The 19,642-nt window shown below is 38.7% G+C and overlaps 1 protein-coding gene across 1 annotated transcript; it reads left to right on the top strand.

Moving 5' to 3' along the window:
• The first annotated feature begins 16,539 nt into the window (after positions 1-16,539).
• Positions 16,540-18,789, top strand: LALBA (lactalbumin alpha). The gene is made up of 4 exons (XM_047067297.1): positions 16,540-16,672; positions 17,249-17,407; positions 17,878-17,953; positions 18,474-18,789. Exons 1-4 carry the CDS (start codon positions 16,540-16,542, stop codon positions 18,532-18,534), a joined length of 429 nt encoding a protein of 142 aa, XP_046923253.1. The 3' UTR covers positions 18,535-18,789.
• Positions 18,790-19,642: the final 853 nt, after the last annotated feature.

Here is a 19,642-nt window from a genome sequence, read left to right as displayed (position 1 = left end):
ACACAGGCACCCCATGACTTAGAATTTATGATAATTGTGATAAAAATATCCAGCGTGTACTTAAGATTTATTTTAATTTCAACTCTTTTCTGAAGTGTTATCTGTAAGTTTAAAGTGGAAATAAAGGATCTATATCCTATTTTCTAGGTATTAAATTATATTTTTGTATAAATGTGTGTCATAACACAAAAGAAAGCTGAAGTAGCCATACTTATATCAGATAATCTAGACTTTAAAATAAAGACTGTAACAAGAGATGAAGAAGGGCATTATATCATAATTAAGGGGTCTATCTACCAAGAAGACCTAAAAATTGTAAACATTTATGCTCCAAATGTGGCAGCACCCAAATATATAAATCAATTAATCACAAACATAAAGAAACTCATTGATAATAATGTCATAATAGTAGGGGACTTCAACACCCCACTTATAGCAATGGACAGATCATCTAAATAGAAAATCAATAAGGAAAAAATGTCTTTGAATGACACACTGGACCAGATGGACTTAATAGATACATTCAGAAGAACATCCTAGAGCAGCAGAATACACATTCTTCTCCAGTGCACATGGAACATTCTCTAGAATAGATCACATACTGGGACACAAATCAGTCCTCACCAAGTACAAAAAGATCGAGATCATACCATGCATATTTTCAGACCACAACGCTATGAAACTTGAAATCAACCACGAGAAAAAATTTGGAAAGATAACAAATACTTGGAGACTAAAGACTATTCTACTAAAGAATGAATGGGTTAACCAAGAAGTTAAAGAGAAGATTAAAAAGTACATAGAAGCCAATGAAAATGATAACACCACAGCCCAAAACCTCTGGGATGCAGCAAAGGGGGTCCTAAGAGGGAAGTATATAGCAATCCAGGCCTTCCTAAAGAAGGAAGAAAGGTCACAGATACACAACCTAACCTTACACCTTAAAGAGCTGGAAAAAGAACAGCAAATAAAACCCAAATCCAGAAGAAGGCAAGAAATAATAATGATCAGGACAGAAATCAATGCTATCAAAACCAAAAGCAAACAAAAAACAAAACAAACAAACAAAAACACACGGTAGAACAGATCAATGAAACCAGAAGCTGGTTCTTTGAAAGAATTAACAAAATTGATAAACTCCTAGCCAGTTTGATCAAAAAGAAAAAGGAAAGAACCCAAATAAGTAAAATCAAGAACGAAAGAGGAGAGATCACAACCAACACAGCAGAAATACAAACAATCATAAGAGAATATTACAAGCAATTATATGCCAATAAAATGGGCAATCTGGAAGAAATGGACAAATTCCTAGAAACATATGAACTACCAAAATTGAAACAGGAATAAATAGAAAATTTGAACAGACCCATGAACAGTAAAGAAATCGAATTAGTAATCAAAAATCTCCCCAAAACCAAGAGTCCAGGGCCAGATGACTCTCCAGGGGAATTCTACCAAATATTTAAGGAAGAGTTAACACCTATTCTCTTGAAGCTCTATTCAAAAAATAGAAATGGAAGGAAAATGTCCAAATTCTTTCTATGAAGCCAGCATTACCTTGATTCCAACACCAGAAAAGATCCCACTAAAAAGGAGAACTATAGACCAATTTCCCTGATGAACATGGATGCAAAAATCATCAACAAGATACTAGATGACTGAATCCAACAATGCATTAAAAATATTATTCACCACAACCAAGTGGGATTTATAACTGGGATGCAGGGCTGGTTCAATATCCTCAAAACAACCAATATGATTCATCATATCAATAAAAGAAAGGACAAGAACCACATGATCCTCTCAATAGATGCAGAGAAAGCATTTGACAAAATGCAGCATCCTTTCTTGATAAAAACCCTCAAGAAAGTAGGGATAGAAGGAGCAGACCTCGAGATCATAAAAGCCATATATGAAAGACCTACCACTAATATCCTCCTCACTGGGGAAAAACAGAACTTTCCCCCTAAGGTCAGGAACAAGACAAGGATGTCCACTCTCACCACTGTTATTCAACATAGTATTGGAAGTCTTAGCCTCAGCAATCAGACAACACAAAGAAATAAAAGGCATCCAAATCGGCCAGGAGGAGGTCAAATTTTCACTCTTTGCAGATGACATGATACTCTATATAGAAAACCCAAAAGATTACATCAAAAAACTGCTAGAACTGATCCATGAATTCAGCAAAGTCGCAGGATATAAAATCAATGCACAGAAATCGGTTGCATTCTTATGTACCAATAATGAAGCAACAGAAAGAGAAATTAAGGAATTGCTCCTACTTACAATTGCACCATAAGCCATAAAATACCTAGGAATAACTCTAACCAAAGAGGTGAAAAATCTATACACTGAAAACTATAGAAAGCTTATGAAAGAAATTGAAGAAGACACACACACACAAAAGGAAAAATATTCCATGCTCCTGGATAGGAACAACAAATATTGTTAAAATGTCAATACTGGGGCGCCTGGGTGGCGCAGTCGGTTAAGCGTCCGACTTCAGCCAAGTCACGATCTCGCGGTCCGTGAGTTCGAGCCCCGCGTCAGGCTCTGGGCTGATGGCTCAGAGCCTGGAGCCTGTTTCCGATTCTGTGTCTCCCTCTCTCTCTGCCCCTCCCCCGTTCATGCTCTGTCTCTCTCTGTCCCACAAATAAAATAAACGTTGAAAAAAAAATTAAAAAAAAATGTCAATACTACCCAAAGCAATCTACATATTCAATGCAATCCCTATCAAAGTAACACCAGCATTCTTCACAGAGTTAGAACAAACAATCATAAAATTTGTATGGAACCAGAAAAGACCTGAATAGCCAAAGCAATTTTGAAAAAGAAAACCAAACAGGAGGCATCACAATCCTGGACTTGAAGATGTATTCCAGGGCACCTGGGTGGCTCAGTCGGTTAAGCAGCTGACTTTGGCTCAGGTCATGATCTCATGGTTCTGTGAGTTTGAGCCCTGCATCGAGCTTTGTACTGACAGGTCAGAGTCCAGAGTCTGCTTTGGATTCTGTGTCTCCCTCTCTCTCTGCCCCTCCCCTGCTTGGGCTCTGTTTCTCTCTCTCTCTCAAAAATAAATAAACATTGAAAAAAAAAGATATGTATTCCAAAGCTGTAATCATCAAGACAGTACTGGCACAAAAACGGACACTCAGTTCAATGGAACAGAGTAGGCCAAATGTGTGGCCAACTAATCTTTGATAAAGCAGGAAAGAATATCCAATGGAATAAAGATTGTCTCTTCAGCAAGTGGTGCTGGGAAAACTGGACAGTGACATGCAGAAGAATGAATCTGGACCACTTTCTCACACCATACACAAAAATAAACTCAAAATGGATGAAAGACCTAAATGTAAGACAGGAAGCCATCAAAATCTTCAAGGACAAAGCAGGCAAAAACCTCTTTGACCTTGGCCACAGCAACTTCTTACTCAACACGTCTCCGGAGGCAAGGGAAACAAAAGCAAAAACGAACAATTGGGACCTCATCAAAATAAAAAGCTTCTGCACAGCAAAGAAAACAATCAACAAAACTAAAAGGCAACCAATGGAATGGGAGAAGGTATCTGCAAACGACATATCAGATAAAGGGTTAGTATCCAAAATCTATAGAGAACTTACCAAACTCAACACCCCAAAAACAAATAATCCAGTGAAGAAATGGGCAAAAGACATGAATAGACACTTCTCCAAAGAAGACATCCAGATGGCTAACTGACACATGAAAACATTCTCAACATCACTCATCATCAGGGAAATACAAATCAAAACCACAATGAGATACCACCTCACACCTGTCAGAATGGCTAACATTAACAACTCAGGCAACAACAGATGTTGATGAGGATGTGGAGAAAGAGGATCTCTTTTGCACTGCTGATGGGAATGCAAACTGGTGTGGCCCCTCTGGAAAACAGTATAGAGGTTCCTCAAAAAATTAAAAATAGAACTACCCTACAACCCAGCAATTGCACTACTAGGATACAGGTATGCTGTTTTGAAGGTGCACATGCATCCCAATGTTTATAGCAGCACTATCAACAATAACCAACATATGGAAAGAGCCCAAATATCCATCGATGGATGAATGGATAAAGAAGATGTGGTATATGTATGCAACGGAGTATTATTCAGCAATATAGAAGAATGAAATCTTGCCATTTGCCACGGATGGAACTAGAGGGTATTATGCTAAGTGAAATTACTCAGTCAGAGAAAGACAAATATCATATGACTTCACTCATATGAGGACTTTAAGATACAAAACAGGTGAACATAAGCAAAGGGAAGCACAAATAATATAAAAACAGGGAGGGGACAAAACATAAGAGACTCTTAAATGTAAAGAACAAACAGAGGGTTGCTGGAGGAGTTGTGGGATGGGGGATGAGCTAAATGGGTAAGGGGCTTAAGGAATCTACTCCTGAAATCATTGTTGCACCATGTGCTAATTAACTTGGATATAAATTAAAAAAATTTTTTTAATATGTCATAACATTAATTAATTCAAGAAATAATTACCAATTATTTACAACTTGTCAGGCACTGTTCTAGATGCTAGGTATAAAGCAATGAACAAAACAAAAATTGGTGAGTAGAGTTATCTATTTACTACTTTTGATTTCCCATGCCTTGATAATGAATTCATATTACCCTGGTCAGATAGCTCCTTCATCCAGAACCAGCCCTCCAGAATGCGGAAATCTTGCCTGGGGAAAAATTCATCTTCACAGGACAGGATTCTCTCTCTCTCTCTTAAGTTTATTTATTTATTTATTTATTTAATCAATACACCTAACATGGGGCTTGAACTCATGACCCCGAGATCAAGAGTCTCATGCTCTTCTGACTGAGCCAGCCAGGCACCCCAGGACAAGATTCTTGTATCTTTCCTCCCATCTCACTGATATAAGCATCAATAATGAATGGAGAGAATATAGGGAGGAGGATGTGGTAGGACCAGAGAGCAAAGTAATGATACTCGGAGACAATTTACTGAATAGTCTGTATGTGCTAGATGCTCTGATCAGACTTTTACAAAATTATCTCACTGAAGCCTCATAAGAATCATGGGAGTCAATTATTATCATTATCTACAGTTTACATATATCAGGCAACTACAGCACAGAGACGTCATGTATGTTGCCCAGCATCACACAGTTAGTAAATGGAGGAGCCAGAATTCAATGCTGGCATTTCACAGCTGTGCCTTTGGATAACTGAGGAGAGGAATAAATGGAAGATATTAAGAAAAAGAAGAAAACTGTGATGGGTTGGCCTGGAAATATGATTAAGCTGGTTCATAAAAACTATCTTCAGTTGCTTGCTAACTTCTGATTTGAAGTATTGTGGAACACATAGATGTACAGACATACATAAAATGTACCCTAATTTGGCTCCTGTTGATTGTCCACATTTCATCCTGGAAAAAATAAAAAGTGAATGTTGTCAAAAAGTGGCCCCAGTCATTAACAAACAAAATCTCAATAAAGCACTCTTAAAATACCTCACTGTGAGCAGTGAAACTTCCTGGTGAACCCTGCAGGATAAACTTGTTGCAAAATGTGCTTGCAGATAACTATATGAACTGGTATTCTCAATAAGGCTTTAGTTAGTCCAATAAAATGTTGGAGGATATTTAATAAAGATACAGTTTGGCTTTTGGAATAGCTGATCATCCTGCATCATACTTCCTGAAGGTAAGCCAGTCCAGCTGTCTTTCAAGACTGATTTTGGATCATGGCAGTAAAAGCATGTGAAGAGCACATACACATGAAAAGAACTCCATTATTTAAAAATATATTTCCTTCTAGTGATTCTATGCATGTTCTACAAAATGATAGTTATTATCATACATATAACTTTAATCTGATATTTCACCTAATGCATTGTAAGCATTGAATATATCTCTCCATGTAAAATTGTCATGTAAGGGGCACCTGGGTGGCCCAGTCAGTTGAGTGTCTGACTTCAGCTCAGGTCATGATCTCGTGGTTTGTGAGTTCGAGCTCCACATCAGACTCTCTGCTGTCAGTGCAGAGCCTGCTTCAGATCTTCTGCCTCCCTCTCTCTCTCTCAAAAATAAATAAACATAAAAAAATTTAAAAAATAGTCATGTAATATTCATCGTATAGATGTGGCACAATTTTGCCTAACCATTTTTTCATTGAAGTTTTGAGTTGGGAGGGATCCTAGACCATATTTCAATATTTCACTAGGCAGGAGGGCCATTTCTCCTTTTCTTATATATTTCCACTGATAAGAAGACAATATATTTTGGGACATATCATTTATTCAACAAATATATATTTTGAACTACCACAACGTGGTAGGCATTGTTGGATAGTCAAGAATAGGGTCTTTCTTCCTGCATGTAAATGTGGTGAAATATGGAATGTGACATCTGCCACAGAAGAGCTACATAGTGTATTGAGAACAGAGAAAGAAGTAAGGGGAGTTCATGGAGTGAGGGGGATGTGAACTAGAATTTAGAGTATGGCAAAGGGTTTAGAATTCATTCCATAACTGGAAGCCTCTATCTCCCCCTCCCCTTCACCCATTTTGTCCATTCCCCCCATGCCTGGCAGCCACCAGTTTGCTCTCTGTATTTATGAATCTGTTTCTGATTTTTGTTTGTTTGTTTTTGAACCTAAATATCTTAATTGTCTACCAATAGCAAGCCAAAACTCTTTAAAGAAAGACAAAAAAAAAATTGAGACAATGAACAACAGAAAATCCATAATGTCTGGCACCCAGTAAAACAATTAGAATAAGTTCAAAGAAGCAGGAAACTAGGCAGAGAAAAATGAGGCAATAAAGGATACCAGCAATATTGCAGAATAGGAAACCTAGACCCTCCTTCCTCCATGGAGACAGGGATTTAACAATGATACATGAACGAGTTGCCTTTGTGAGAAAGCCAGAAACCAGGTAAGAGATTCCTGGATGAGGATCTTCCTGTTAGATGTTGGGAGTTCTGGTTCTCTCTTCTGTTTCAGCTACTAAACGGCTGCCTTCTTTGCCACTCAACAAAATGACAAATCTGAAACAACATAAACAGGAAAAGTCCAGTGCTTTACTTCATTAAAACATGGCAGACCCAATGAGACAGGAGACCCTGCTACTTCCATGTTCAGTGAGTGGGTAAAATATCCTGCCCAACTCTCCTATGACTCCATGAGACTAGCTTGCAGCTTCCATTCTAGCCAGAGACAGAGCTGCCTTGAGTCTGGGTACAATGGCACCACCCTGCTTTCCAAATGGTTATGAAGAAATGTATCTTCTACTGCTCATTTCTTATATTCAAGGAAGAAAGGTGGGTGTTTGTAGCGATCAGCCATTTGTGGTTTTGTGAAATTCCAAGGCTTGTGTCATTCAAGTGAATTCCTGAATGTGGGTACAAACTGTTAATGTCTAACCTTTTGAGACCAACAGACCCCAAACATGGGTAAACAGGAAATAAATGTATTTTTGGCTTGAGTTGTGAAGGCTATTTTCTGTATATATATATATATATATATATACACATACATATATATATGTGTGTGTGTGTATGTATACGTGTATATATATATGTATGTGTGTATATATGTATACACACACACACATATAAAAGAGGTGGAGAGGAGGGAGAGGGAGAATAGATAATAGAGAGTAATTCCTGCATCCCAGCCAAACACATTGAAGCCCCAGCAGGAAAATTCTTGGCATTCATTCACTCACCAGAGCCCTTCTCAGCATGGCATAGCATGGCATGCCATGGCATGGTCTGATTGGGAGGAAACCCTCAATTCCTGACTTATCCCTTGGGAGGGAAAGCAGTTGAATGTATATCCAATGTGCTGATTTTTTTTTTTTTTTTTTTTTTTTTGCGGGACGGGGGGTGGTGGTGGTGCTGCTGCTAAGGGACTGGTTTCTGTCTTGCCTGAATCTAAGCACTGATAGCAGTAGGCTGTCAGGCTGGGGGCTGTTGAAAACATGGCTTGGTCAGACACCAGAGTCTGCAGTACCACAAATAGACACTAGATGGAACTCCAGTACCACAACTTTCTATCCCATCAGAGACGCTGTCTACTGCGGACAAAAGCAGATCTTGAGTAATAACTCAAATATCCACCAGGAAGTGAACAAATAAATATATTGTGGTATATTCATACAATGGAAAGCTACTAAGTAATAAAAAGAAATAAACCATGTTTACATACAGTAGCGTTGATAAATACAAAAAAATACTGAGTGAAGGAAGTCAGGCATGAAACAGGATTCCATTAACATGAATTTCTAGAACGGGCAAAACTCATTTATAGTTATGGATCAAAGCTTACCTGGTATCAGGGATATGATTGACTGCTCAGGGATATGAAGGAACTTTTTGGAGTGATGGAAATGTTCTAAATCTTGAGTGTGGTGTTACATGAGTATATATATTTATCAAAACTTGTCAAACTGTACACTTAAAATAGGTACTTTTAGTTGTATGTAAATTTTCCATCAACAAAGAAAATCTATGGTAAAGTCATCCTGAGCAGAGGAAAGGTTGAATTGTGAGAGCTCCCACTGTTGTCAGCTCAGAAGTGATAAAAGCTCCTTTAGAAATAGAAACCCATAGGGGTGTCTGGGTGGCTCAGTTGATTATGCGTCCAGCTTCAGCTCAGGTTATGATCTCACTGTTCATGGGTTCGAGCCCCGCGTCAGGCTGTGTGCTGACAGCTCAGAGCCTGGAGCCTGCTTTGGATTCTGTGTGTGTGTGTCTCTCTCTCTCTGCCCATACCCTGCTCACATTCTTTCTCTCTGTCTCTCAAAAATAAATAAGCATTAAAAAAAAAAAAAAGAAAGAAAAGAAACCATGTTACTGTTTCCACAGGTGCTCTCTGATCCAGCCGTTTTGAAGGGTGAATGCCACAGGATTCCTGACCTTTATATGTCCTGTCCTGTTTCCAACTGCCTGAATACTAACCTGTTATTACATATTGCTCATCTTTTGAAATCTCTTGGGTTTTGATCTCGCCTTCTTACCCATCTACTTCTCACCCAATTTGAAAGCCCTGGTACAGATTTCCCAGTGATTGCTGGGAAACCCTGGAGGTTGCTCTTGTTTCCAGACTGGCCTATCATTCTGATTCTGACATACATTCATCACAGTTTGGTTCTTTGTAATGAAAGCATTCACCTGTACATTCCATCCACCCTCAAGGATTAGTGTCTTCTTGAATACAGTTGCAAAGTGGGAGTTTCATCTTACATTCCTTTAGAACCATGTTTTTGGAAGTTATTCCTCAAGTGAAGGTGCTGTTTTCCACTATTTCCATCTTGAAAGTTCCAGATTGACTTCTCTGATGGCCCTGGCCAGGAATTGCCAGGCTATTTCTCTTATTTGGACTCTGCCCCCTTTCCATGGGCAACAGAGTAAAGGTTGACATGGATGAGGAAATTACATGTTAGTACTTGGTTTTCATTCTTCATAACACTGCCATGTAAGACTGACTGGATGGGCATTTCCAAAATTCTTTTTAAAGGGCTAATGTAATCGAAGGAAACTTAGATTACTGACTTGATACTTTTCTTCCTTTCCAGTATAAATATTTAATGCTATAAATTTCCTTCTAAGCACTGCTTTAGCTGCATCCCACAAATTTTAATATGTTACATTTTAATATTTATTCAGTTCAAAATATTTCTTAATTTCCCTTAAGATTTCTGCTTTGGCCAGTTGGTTATTTAGAAGTGTGTTCTTTACTTTCAAAATATTTGGGGCATTTTCCATATATCTTTCAGTTACTGTTTTTTAGTTTAATTCTATTATGATATTTTAGTTCTATTTCATTTATGTTTTATTTATTTATTAATTTTTTAATGTTTATTTATTTTTGAGACAGAGAGAGACAGAGCATGAACGGGGGAGGGTCAGAGAGAGAGGGAGACACAGAATCCGAAGCAGGCTCCAGGCTCTGAGCTGTCAGCACAGAGCCTGACGCGGGGCTCGAACTCTCGGACCGTGAGATCATGACCTGAGCCGAAGTCGGACGCCTAACCGACTGAGCCACCCAGGTGCCCCAGTTTTATTTATTTATTTAATGTTATTTTCTTAGTCTATGTTGTTCTTTTATGGATTTGGAATTTGTATATTCTATTTCTATTCTTTTACAAGTTGATCTGAAAATTTTACCAATAAACTTTTAATATAGTTAATTAATATAATAACCATCATCTTATATAAGACCTTAGGAAACTTTTATTCTGAGTATTGCCTGACTTACATTATTTTCAATAATTTTAGTTATGAATGTCTAATCCCACAAACTGTTATTATTATTTTTGTTACACATCATGTTCCCTAGGAAACAGACTGTGAGAGGGAGATTGGTGTGTAAGAAGTTTATTGGAGACTGCTTTTGGAACCAACACCTGTGTGTGTGTGGGGGGGTAGGGGTGGGTAGGTAGGAAGGTGAAGGAAGTAGGCTTGGTCAGAGGGACAAGTTGAACTGTGTTGCAGTCACAACAAGGTGCTTAGCCAATTTCATGGGAAGTTGTGGAGTTGAGGTGTCCAGGCAGTGTTATCCCCTGCTGAGGCAAAGGGGCCCTCTTGCTCTAAGAGGGTTTCAGCTAAATGCTGTCTGCAGATAACCCCCCTTGCAGCTGGGGGAATGAGTGCTTTCATCCTGTAAAGGGTGGAAGGAATCATGTCTATGTACCATATTATCCATTATGGTCCATCCTTGCCTGGTTGTGGATATGTAAACCTGAACCTCAGACCTGAGTGGGAACACGCCAATGGCTTTATATTCTCAGGGGAGAACATTAGTATTATTGTAATTGTTAATTATTTTCTGCCATGAGCCATGACAGAGGCAGACAGCTTCCTCATAGTTTCCTTTTGCTAAAAGCCAAAGAACGAAAAGAGAGCTTATCACTTTTGGAGTTATGATTATATACTTAGAATCCCCCAAAATTAGTCAAAAAAAATACTAGAATTTATAATGTATTTTGGTGAGATGGCTTTGTAGAAGATATATTTACAAAAAAGTACTTGTTCTTTGTCGTATTTATAAATACCCAGAAATGGAAAGGGGGAAATATCTCATTCACATTAACAACAAAAAGTGTCACATATTTAGGAATAAGTTTAATTAAAAAGGCACTGAATATGTATAAAGAACACTATAAAATCTTAATGAAGTAAGTAAAATAAAATCTGAATGAAAGAAAAATACATATGTTTTGAGATTAAAGATTTAACATCATAAAAAATTACTTTCTAAAAATTATTAGGTATATAATACACTAACAATGGATTATCTAAAAAGGACTAGAGAACATTACATACACACACACACACACACACACACACACACACAATGGAATATTATGCAGCCTTAAAACACAAAGAAATCCTGCCATTTGCAACAACATGGATGGATCTTGAGGGGCATTATACTAAATGAAATAAGTCAAAGAAAGACAAATACTGTAAAATCTCACTCTTATGTGGAACCTCAAAACATCAAACTCATAGAAACAAAGAGTAGAATGGTGGTTGCCAGGGGCTGGGGGGTTGGGGAAATGGGGAGATGTTGATCAAAGGGTACAGACTTCCAATTATAAGATGAATAAGTTCTGGGAAATCTAAGGTACAGCATGGTGACTGTAGTTAACAATACTGTATTATATACTTGAAGGTTGCTATGAAAGTCAATATTTGTTTAATGTTTATTTATCTTTTATTTATTTATGTATTTATGTATGTATGTATTTTTATAATTTACATCCAAGCTAATTAGCACATGGTGCAACAATGATTTCAGGAGTAGATTCCTTAAGCCCCTTACCCATTTAGCTCATCCCCCATCCCACAACTCCTCCAGCAACCCTCTGTTTGTTCTCTACATTTAAGAGTCTCTTATGTTTTGTCCCCTCCCTGTTTTTACATTATTTTTGCTTCCCTTTCCTTATGTTCACCTGTTTTGTATCTTAAAGTCCTCATATGAGTGAAGTCATATGATATTTGTCTTTCTCTGACTAATTTCACTTAGCACAATACCCTCTAGTTCCACCCACATAGTTGCAAATGGCAAGATTTAATTCTTTTATATTGCTGAATAATACTCCATTGCATATATATACCACATCTTCTTTATCCATTCATCCGTTGATGGACATTTGGGCTCTTTCCATACTTTGGCTATTGTTGATAGTGCTGCTATAAACATTGGGGAGCATGTGCGGCTTCAAAACAGCATGCCTGTATCCCTTGGATAAATACCTAGTAGTGCAATTGCTGGGTCATAGGGTAGTTCTATTTTTAATTTTTTGAGGAACCTCTATACTGTTTTCCAGAGGGGCCGCACCAGTTTGCATTCCCACCAGCAGTGCAAAAGAGATCCTCTTTCTCCACATCCTCGCCAACATCTGTTGTTGCCTGAGTAGTTAATGTTAGCCATTCTGACAGGTGTGAGGTGATATCTCATTGTGGTTTTGATTTGTATTTCCCCGATGATGAGTGATGTTGAGCATTTTTTCATGTGTCTGTTAACCATCTGGATGTTCTCTTTGGAAAAGTGTCTATTCTTGTCTTCTGCCTATTTCTTCACTGGATTATTTGTTTTTTGGGTGTTGAGTTTGATAAGTTTTCTATAGATCTTGGATACTAACCCTTTATCTGATATGTCATTTGCAAATATCTTCCCCCACTCTGTTGGTTGCCTTTTAGTGTTGTTGATTGTTTTCTTTGCTGTGCAGAAGTTTTTATTTTGATGAGGTCCCAATAGTTCATTTTTGCTTTTGTTTTGCTTGCCTCCAGAGACGTGTTGAGTAAGAAGTTGCTGTGGCCAATGTCAAAGAGATTTTTGCCTGCTTGCTATGAAAGTAAATCTTAAATGTTCTCACTACACACACGCATACACACAAATGGTCATCGTGTGAGGGGATGGAGATGTTAACTAACCTTATTGCAACAATCACTTCACAGTATATATGCGGATCAAATCACCACGTTGTGCACCTTAAGCTTAAATGTTAATTATATCTTACTAAAACCAGAGAAAAAAAAAGAAAGTGAGAGAGAACATGCAAATGTGGCAAAGTGTTGACAGTGGGTGAATCTCCACGAAGGCTATATGTGAGTTATTACAGTATTTTTACAACTTTTATGTAAGTTTAAAACATTTTTTGAAAATAAAAAGTTTGATTAATTTTCTTAATAAAAAATAACAAAGAAGACTTGTCATATCAGATATCAAAATATATAAAATCAATTAAGTCTACTAGGTATTTGTGTTAAAATAGACAAAGATGACAAGTTGAACAGAAGAGGGAACCCAGATAGAATTTCAGATGGATTAAAAATTTTCAAATGAATAGCAAAACAATATGTATGTATATAAATATGATAATTTATAAAAATTTGGGTGGATATATGGTAAACTGTTCATATGAGTTAATGGGACAGTGTATGGCAGGAAAGAAATGAGGAGGAGAGAGAAACCAATCAAAAAAGAAAGGAAAAAAGTACCACCTAAACAAAAAACAGGATGTAAGATTTTATCAGAGGTGTGATGTAAAATTATATAAATGTGTGCTCATTTATTTTTATTTTTTAAAGTTTTTATTTATTTAAGTAATCTCTACACCCAGTGTGGGGCTCGAACTCATGATCCCGAGATCAAGAGTCACATGTTCTTCTGACTGAGTCAGCTAGGTGCTCTTATGTTTTTTTAAAAATAGACATTTAAAATGAAAAATTGGGTAAGATTTGCATAAAAATTCTATTATGTATTAGTATTGCATATGAATTTGTTTTAGCTAATATTTGATCAAAAAGGTAAAATCCATTTTAGTTAGTATATTTTAAAATAAGTTGTGAGTTATGATTTACATTTGTATATTTACATTTTTTGTTGATACTATTCTCAGTTCACAAAAGTGAACCATTGGCTTTTTTATGCACAAGAACAGTTATAGAGATAGTAATACAAGTACAACAATTGAAAATAATCCAATGTAAATTGCAAGCACGCTTTTGGTGCAGATACAGGATGTGAATCCCTAGTGCTAAGTGACTTTGTAAGGACTTTTGCACAAGCAACCCCCAAAAGAAAAGCACCAATCAAAATCACTCACTCTCCAAATTTTATCTGCTTTTTAAAAATGTTTGTTTATTTTTGAGAGACAGACAGAGCACGAGTGGGGGAGGGCAGAGAGAGAGGGAGACAGAATCTGAAGGACTCTCCAGGCTCTGAGCTGTCAGCACAGAGCTCCATGCAGGGCTCAAACTTGTGAACCACAAGATCATGACCTGAGCTGAAGTCAGATGCTTAACTGACTGAGCCACCCAGGTGCCCCCAAATTTTATTTGCTTTAAATAACTCTATAATTCAATGAAGAATTTGTCTGAAATTTATGTGTCAAGTCCAAAATTTTGCTTCATTGTCCACTTAGTAGTAATTTATGTGGATTATGGGAGGAAGTAGAACAAGGTGAATATACTAACCAGAAGTAATGATCAATGTTATTCTGGATCTAGGATGTTCCTCCAAATGGTAGTCCTTGGCTCTCTCTATAAATTACCACTTATCTACAAACTATAGTTTTGGATGGCAACTGCCAAATGTGTTTTGAAGCAGGCCCTTCTGATTCCTTAATCTCTAAAAGTCCTTCAAATAGGGCTGATTTGAGAAACCTGATTTTTATGACAGCATCCGAGAAAATGAATATAGCTTCCTAGCATATTTCTAAAAAATCCATGTGTTGTAAATGTCTCTTCACTGCCTTGATTCAGATCTCAGCCTGCACAGAGAGCACGCTACCTGTCTGGAAAGGTAGCTGTGCTGATGTCTTTCTTCCTCTTTCAGTGCTGTGGTCATTGTTGTTTGGTCTATCTCCAAGAATCTGCGTCTTTCTCTGAATGTTTGTAATTGTTCCCATTACACATCTTCCATATTCTTTTCCAGATGATCCTCAGATATGCCATTTTACAAACATTTCTAGGGAAATAATGGTTCCTCTTGCCCGAGGCACATTTATTTTTTGCGCTTAGCTGTGCAGACCTGGATGCTGCTTTTTATTGCTTCAGGGAAGGGCAGAGATACAACCAACCAAATTATAGGCAAGCAGACCTAGCTTTCCTTATCTGTCAGATGGTTCAAGGTCATCCTCTACTCCCAGCCATATTCTCAACCATACTTGCTTAGTGTGACAGAATTCCTATTCCTATTCCTGTCCTTCATGTACCCCTCCAATGCCTCTGGGTAGAATGGAGGAGAAATGTTGTAGCAGCCCTTTCATTGTGTTTCTGAACATGTATTTCTTTGCCATCAGGACTTTCTGCTCATCTCTCTTGGCACCAAGATCCTCTACACTCATTTCACTCATGCAGCTTCATATACTGGTTACCCATGATATAGAGAAAACTGTTGGTTGGGACAGATACCCACTTCAATATAAGAAATCAGGTTGAGAGATTGGAATAAAGAGGATGAGCCCTGGCACGAAGGAGGCTAATAGCTATTGGCACATGATTTGAAGCTTGATGCCAGCAAGTTGGAAGAATTATTCAGAACTGGTACCCTCAACTTTACTTGTTCAGGGGCATTGACCTTAAAAAGCTCAGATCCAGAATCTTGTTTTGTAGGCTGTAGATATATCTTAGTCTAATCTTAAAGTTCTCAAAGTCCTCTTTACACTGACTTGGGTTACTCTCTCTTTAACCGTCTGTGGCCAACTCTGAGGCTGTCTACAAGTTTCTATACCCATGAACAAATCTGCTACAAGTTATTAGTTTTGGATTTACATAATGTCTTAATTAACACCAATGTGGCATCTGGCTGTTTAGTGGTAGTGGTGGTTGGTGGTGGAGAGCCTGGATAATAGCTCATAGGAGAGCTAGATACTGTCATACTCTGTTTTCCTGAAGTATAGAAATCTCTGGATCCAAGTTATATCAGATTCTTGTAGTCTATGTTGCTATCGTCCATCCCTACTCCTGAGCCCCCAGCCGTGAACCACCGTGTTAAGGGACTCTTCCTTTTTTCCATGCCTGAGTTGACTGGACAAGTGCCAACTCTGGTCCTGGGCTTATGGCATGTAATGACACACACTCCTTTTCTATATTCTGTATGTGTCTAGTGGGGAGGGGGTTTTGCCAAGACCCTTAGTTTATTTTCTGACTGCCTCACTCATATTACCCCTGAGGCCTCCTTTGTTCCCGAAGTAGGCTAGGGACATCCTGCTTCCTAGAACCAAATCTACAGGAAACAAAGGTACTTAACAAAGCCAAATGGGAACAGAATCATGCTTGGAACTCTCTCTGGGCAGAAAACAATAACTGGTATGGACTAGAGATTAGGGGAGGAGAAGGAAAAATGGGGTAAAAGTACGGAAGGAAGCTGGCAGGTTCAGTGTTTCTGTGTTGGCATGACCAGTCTCTCTTCATCCTCTTCCTGGATGTAGGGCTTGGTGCCAGGGCCCCCGAGGCTTTCTCCACAAATAAAAGGAGGTGAAGCTGTCTGGTGTCCCTATTTCAGGTTCTTGGGGGCAGCCAAAATGATGTCCTTTTTCTCTCTGCTCCTGATTGGCATCATGTTCCCTGCTATCCAGGGGAAGCAATTTACAAAATGTGAGCTGTCCCAGGTGCTGAAAGACATGGATGGCTATGGAGGCATTGCTTTGTCTGAATGTAAGTTCCCTGATGCCTTGCTTCATCCATTCTTCAATTCATATGTGTCTCTCTTTCATCCACCTTTTCCTCTCCACTTTTATTCAATTATCTAATAATCCTTTTATCTTATCTGCTTATCTGTTTACTCTTTTTATTACATTTATTCATGTATTTTTCCTTTCTCTCTTTTAAAAAAAATTTTTTTTTAACATTTATTCATTTTTGAGAGACAGAGAGACACAGACTATGGAAGGGGCGTAGAGAGAGAGGGAGACACAGAATCTGAAGCAGGCTCCAGGCTCTGAGCTGTCAGCACAGAGTTTGATGTGGGGCTGGAGCCCACGAACTGTGAGATCATGACCTGAGCTGAAGTCGGACACTTAACTGAGCCACCCAGACGCCCCTATTTTCCCTTTCTCTTATTGTCTGTCCTTTTTGGAACTCTTTTCATTTCATCAATATATTTTGTGCTTTGCAATATTTGGAGATTAGCTAGAGAGCCTTTCTATGTCTGGTAATACAGGTCCTCATTTATGCTATAAATGCATAATTTATAGTCACCTCTGTGATACCTCTTTCTCATCTTTCCCTCAGGGATCTGTACCATATTTCATACTAGTGGTTATGATACACAAACCATAGTGAATAACAATGGCAGCACAGAATATGGACTCTTCCAGATCAACAATAAATTTTGGTGCAGGGACAACCAGATCCTTCAGTCAAGGAACATCTGTGACATCTCCTGTGACAGTGAGTAGCCTCTTTTATCCTGTTCCTCTGTTTTCCTGGAGGCTACCTCTGGGATAATCTTACTTTTGGTGTCAAGCATACTTCTGGCTTCACTGCCTTGTACTCCACTTCAACTGTGGGGCTTGAATTGACAGAATTTTCATGTTCACTAAATCCCCAGGCAGTTCCCAGAAGTTCACAGGTAGATGATCTGAGCTGTCTGGGATTCTTGAAGTCTAATACCCTGCATTTTCAGAGTAAGTCAGTTGATGAAGTTGACAGTTCCTCCGGACACATTCAAGAAAAGTGAAGGGAATCCTTATCTTGGATGGGGAACATTATTGTATTGACTTTATCATATAGAAAGGCAACAGGCATAAGCCTCCAGTTCAGAGAAGAACCAGACCTAATAGATCCAGGGAAGAGGGAAACACATTATCTTTCTGGGTAATACTTAGCTCTCTCATTCCTCTCCTTGCAACTCCTGCCAGAGTTCCTGGATGATGACCTTACTGATGACATGATTTGTGCCAAGAAGATCCTGGATAAGGAAGGAATTGACTACTGGTGAATCTCCATTCTATTTTTTACTTTTCCCTTCTCCTCCTTTTTCTCACTCCTTTAGTCCAGCACTACTGTCCTCTCTTTCTATCTCCTGACCATTTAATTTAGAATGTAGTTTTCAAAACAAAAGTCATTGAGAAGATTCAGTTTTCCGATTTTCTAAGCTTCCCTCACACCACTCCTGTTTAACAATATTCCTAATAAGCATAAGAAAGAGAAGGCTGAGACCTGTGGCTCCCTTCACCTGGACGTGGACATCTAATTCAGCTTGTTTTAGTCCTAGACCCCGAAGCAAGCCCTTGATTCCACTGCATGTCTTTTCCAGTCCTACAATTTTTTGGAGTTTTAAAAGTGAACCCTACCCCATTAGGTGGCTCAGTGTCCCTTGCCATCTGGCTAGGAATGTCCTTCTTTAATTTTCATCCACACTCTTCCACCTTGACCCTTTTGAGAATAAAGCTAGATGGAAGTTTGGGCTAAGATCCAGTCATCCAACTTGTCCCGTCTCTTTTTCCATTATCAGGTTGGCCCATAAACCACTCTGCTCTGAGAAACTGGAACAGTGGCACTGTGAGATGTTGTGAGTGCCTGCGGTCTTTGCTGTTTCTGCCCTCTGTACATTCCTGGAATGCCTCTCCCCTAAGGCTACCTCAGTTTGCTTCTTTCTACCCCCTTGAAGCTGATTTGTCTCTGAGCCCTGAACTCTGTAGTGACACCTTTGGACACTTGAGAATGATTCTCCAGGAATGTGTGACTGGTACACTGGACTTTTGACCCTTGCTTAGTGCCCCCTGATGGCACTTTAACTACAACAATGGATTCCACCTCTGTCTTGAATAAAGGGCCTGATTTTGAATGGCTGGCTGTATTTTCTTCCTGGAGGGAGGAGGAGGAAGTAGTGTGAGTGGGTGGACACTGAAGCTATAAGTCATAGCCACCTTCCATCTCTACTGAAGAGGAAATAGACTGAACTTAGAAAGATGGAGGTTACTTTCTGTTGCAACTCGATTCAAGAAACTCATTGATCACTAGCATATTCAAGGAACTATAGAAGGAGTAAGAAATTGGCAAAAGGGTCCCTTCCCTCAGGACTAGTAGGAAAGATAAGATAAACAATTAATAAATAATTATAATGCAGAGCGCCTGGGTGGCTCAGTCGGTTAAGCGTCCGACTTCAAGTCAGGTCATGATCTCACGGCTGGTGAGTTCGAGCCCTGCGTCAGGCTCTGTGCTGACAGCTCGGAGCCTGGAGCCTGCTTTGGATTCTGTGTCTCCTTCTCTCTCTTCCCCTCCCCAACTTGTGCTCTGTCTCCTTCAAAAAATAAATAAAAGTAAAAAAAATTAAAAAAATTATTATAATACAAGGGATAATGTCATAGCATCATGAGAGAGTTTAGAAATGTGCTCTGAACATTCATAAAAAAAGATACTTTACATTGGGGGGGTGCTGTGGAAAAAGAGATCAAGAAAGGATTTATTAAAGAAGTGGCATTTAAGCTGGTTTTGAAGTATGGGTTGGATTTTTGACTGGTGGAGATGCGGGGTGGGTGAAGGACAGCAAAGATAGGGGTGCCAAGAATCTGAAAAGGGTGACCAATGGGTTGAGGGAGATTTGAGTCCTAAAGTCTGTTTCTGCTACTTATTGATGGTGCAAACCTGGGCATGTCATCTCTGTCCTCTGTGCTTCAGCTT

The sequence above is a fragment of the Lynx rufus genome, unplaced genomic scaffold, assembly GCF_022079265.1.
Source record: "Lynx rufus isolate CCGP_SWC_20201006 ecotype Redwood Valley unplaced genomic scaffold, mLynRuf1.p SCAF_7, whole genome shotgun sequence".
Classification (NCBI taxonomy): Eukaryota; Metazoa; Chordata; class Mammalia; order Carnivora; family Felidae; genus Lynx; species Lynx rufus.
Note: the sequence above shows the minus strand (reverse complement) of the source record. Positions and strands in the feature narration are given on the sequence as shown.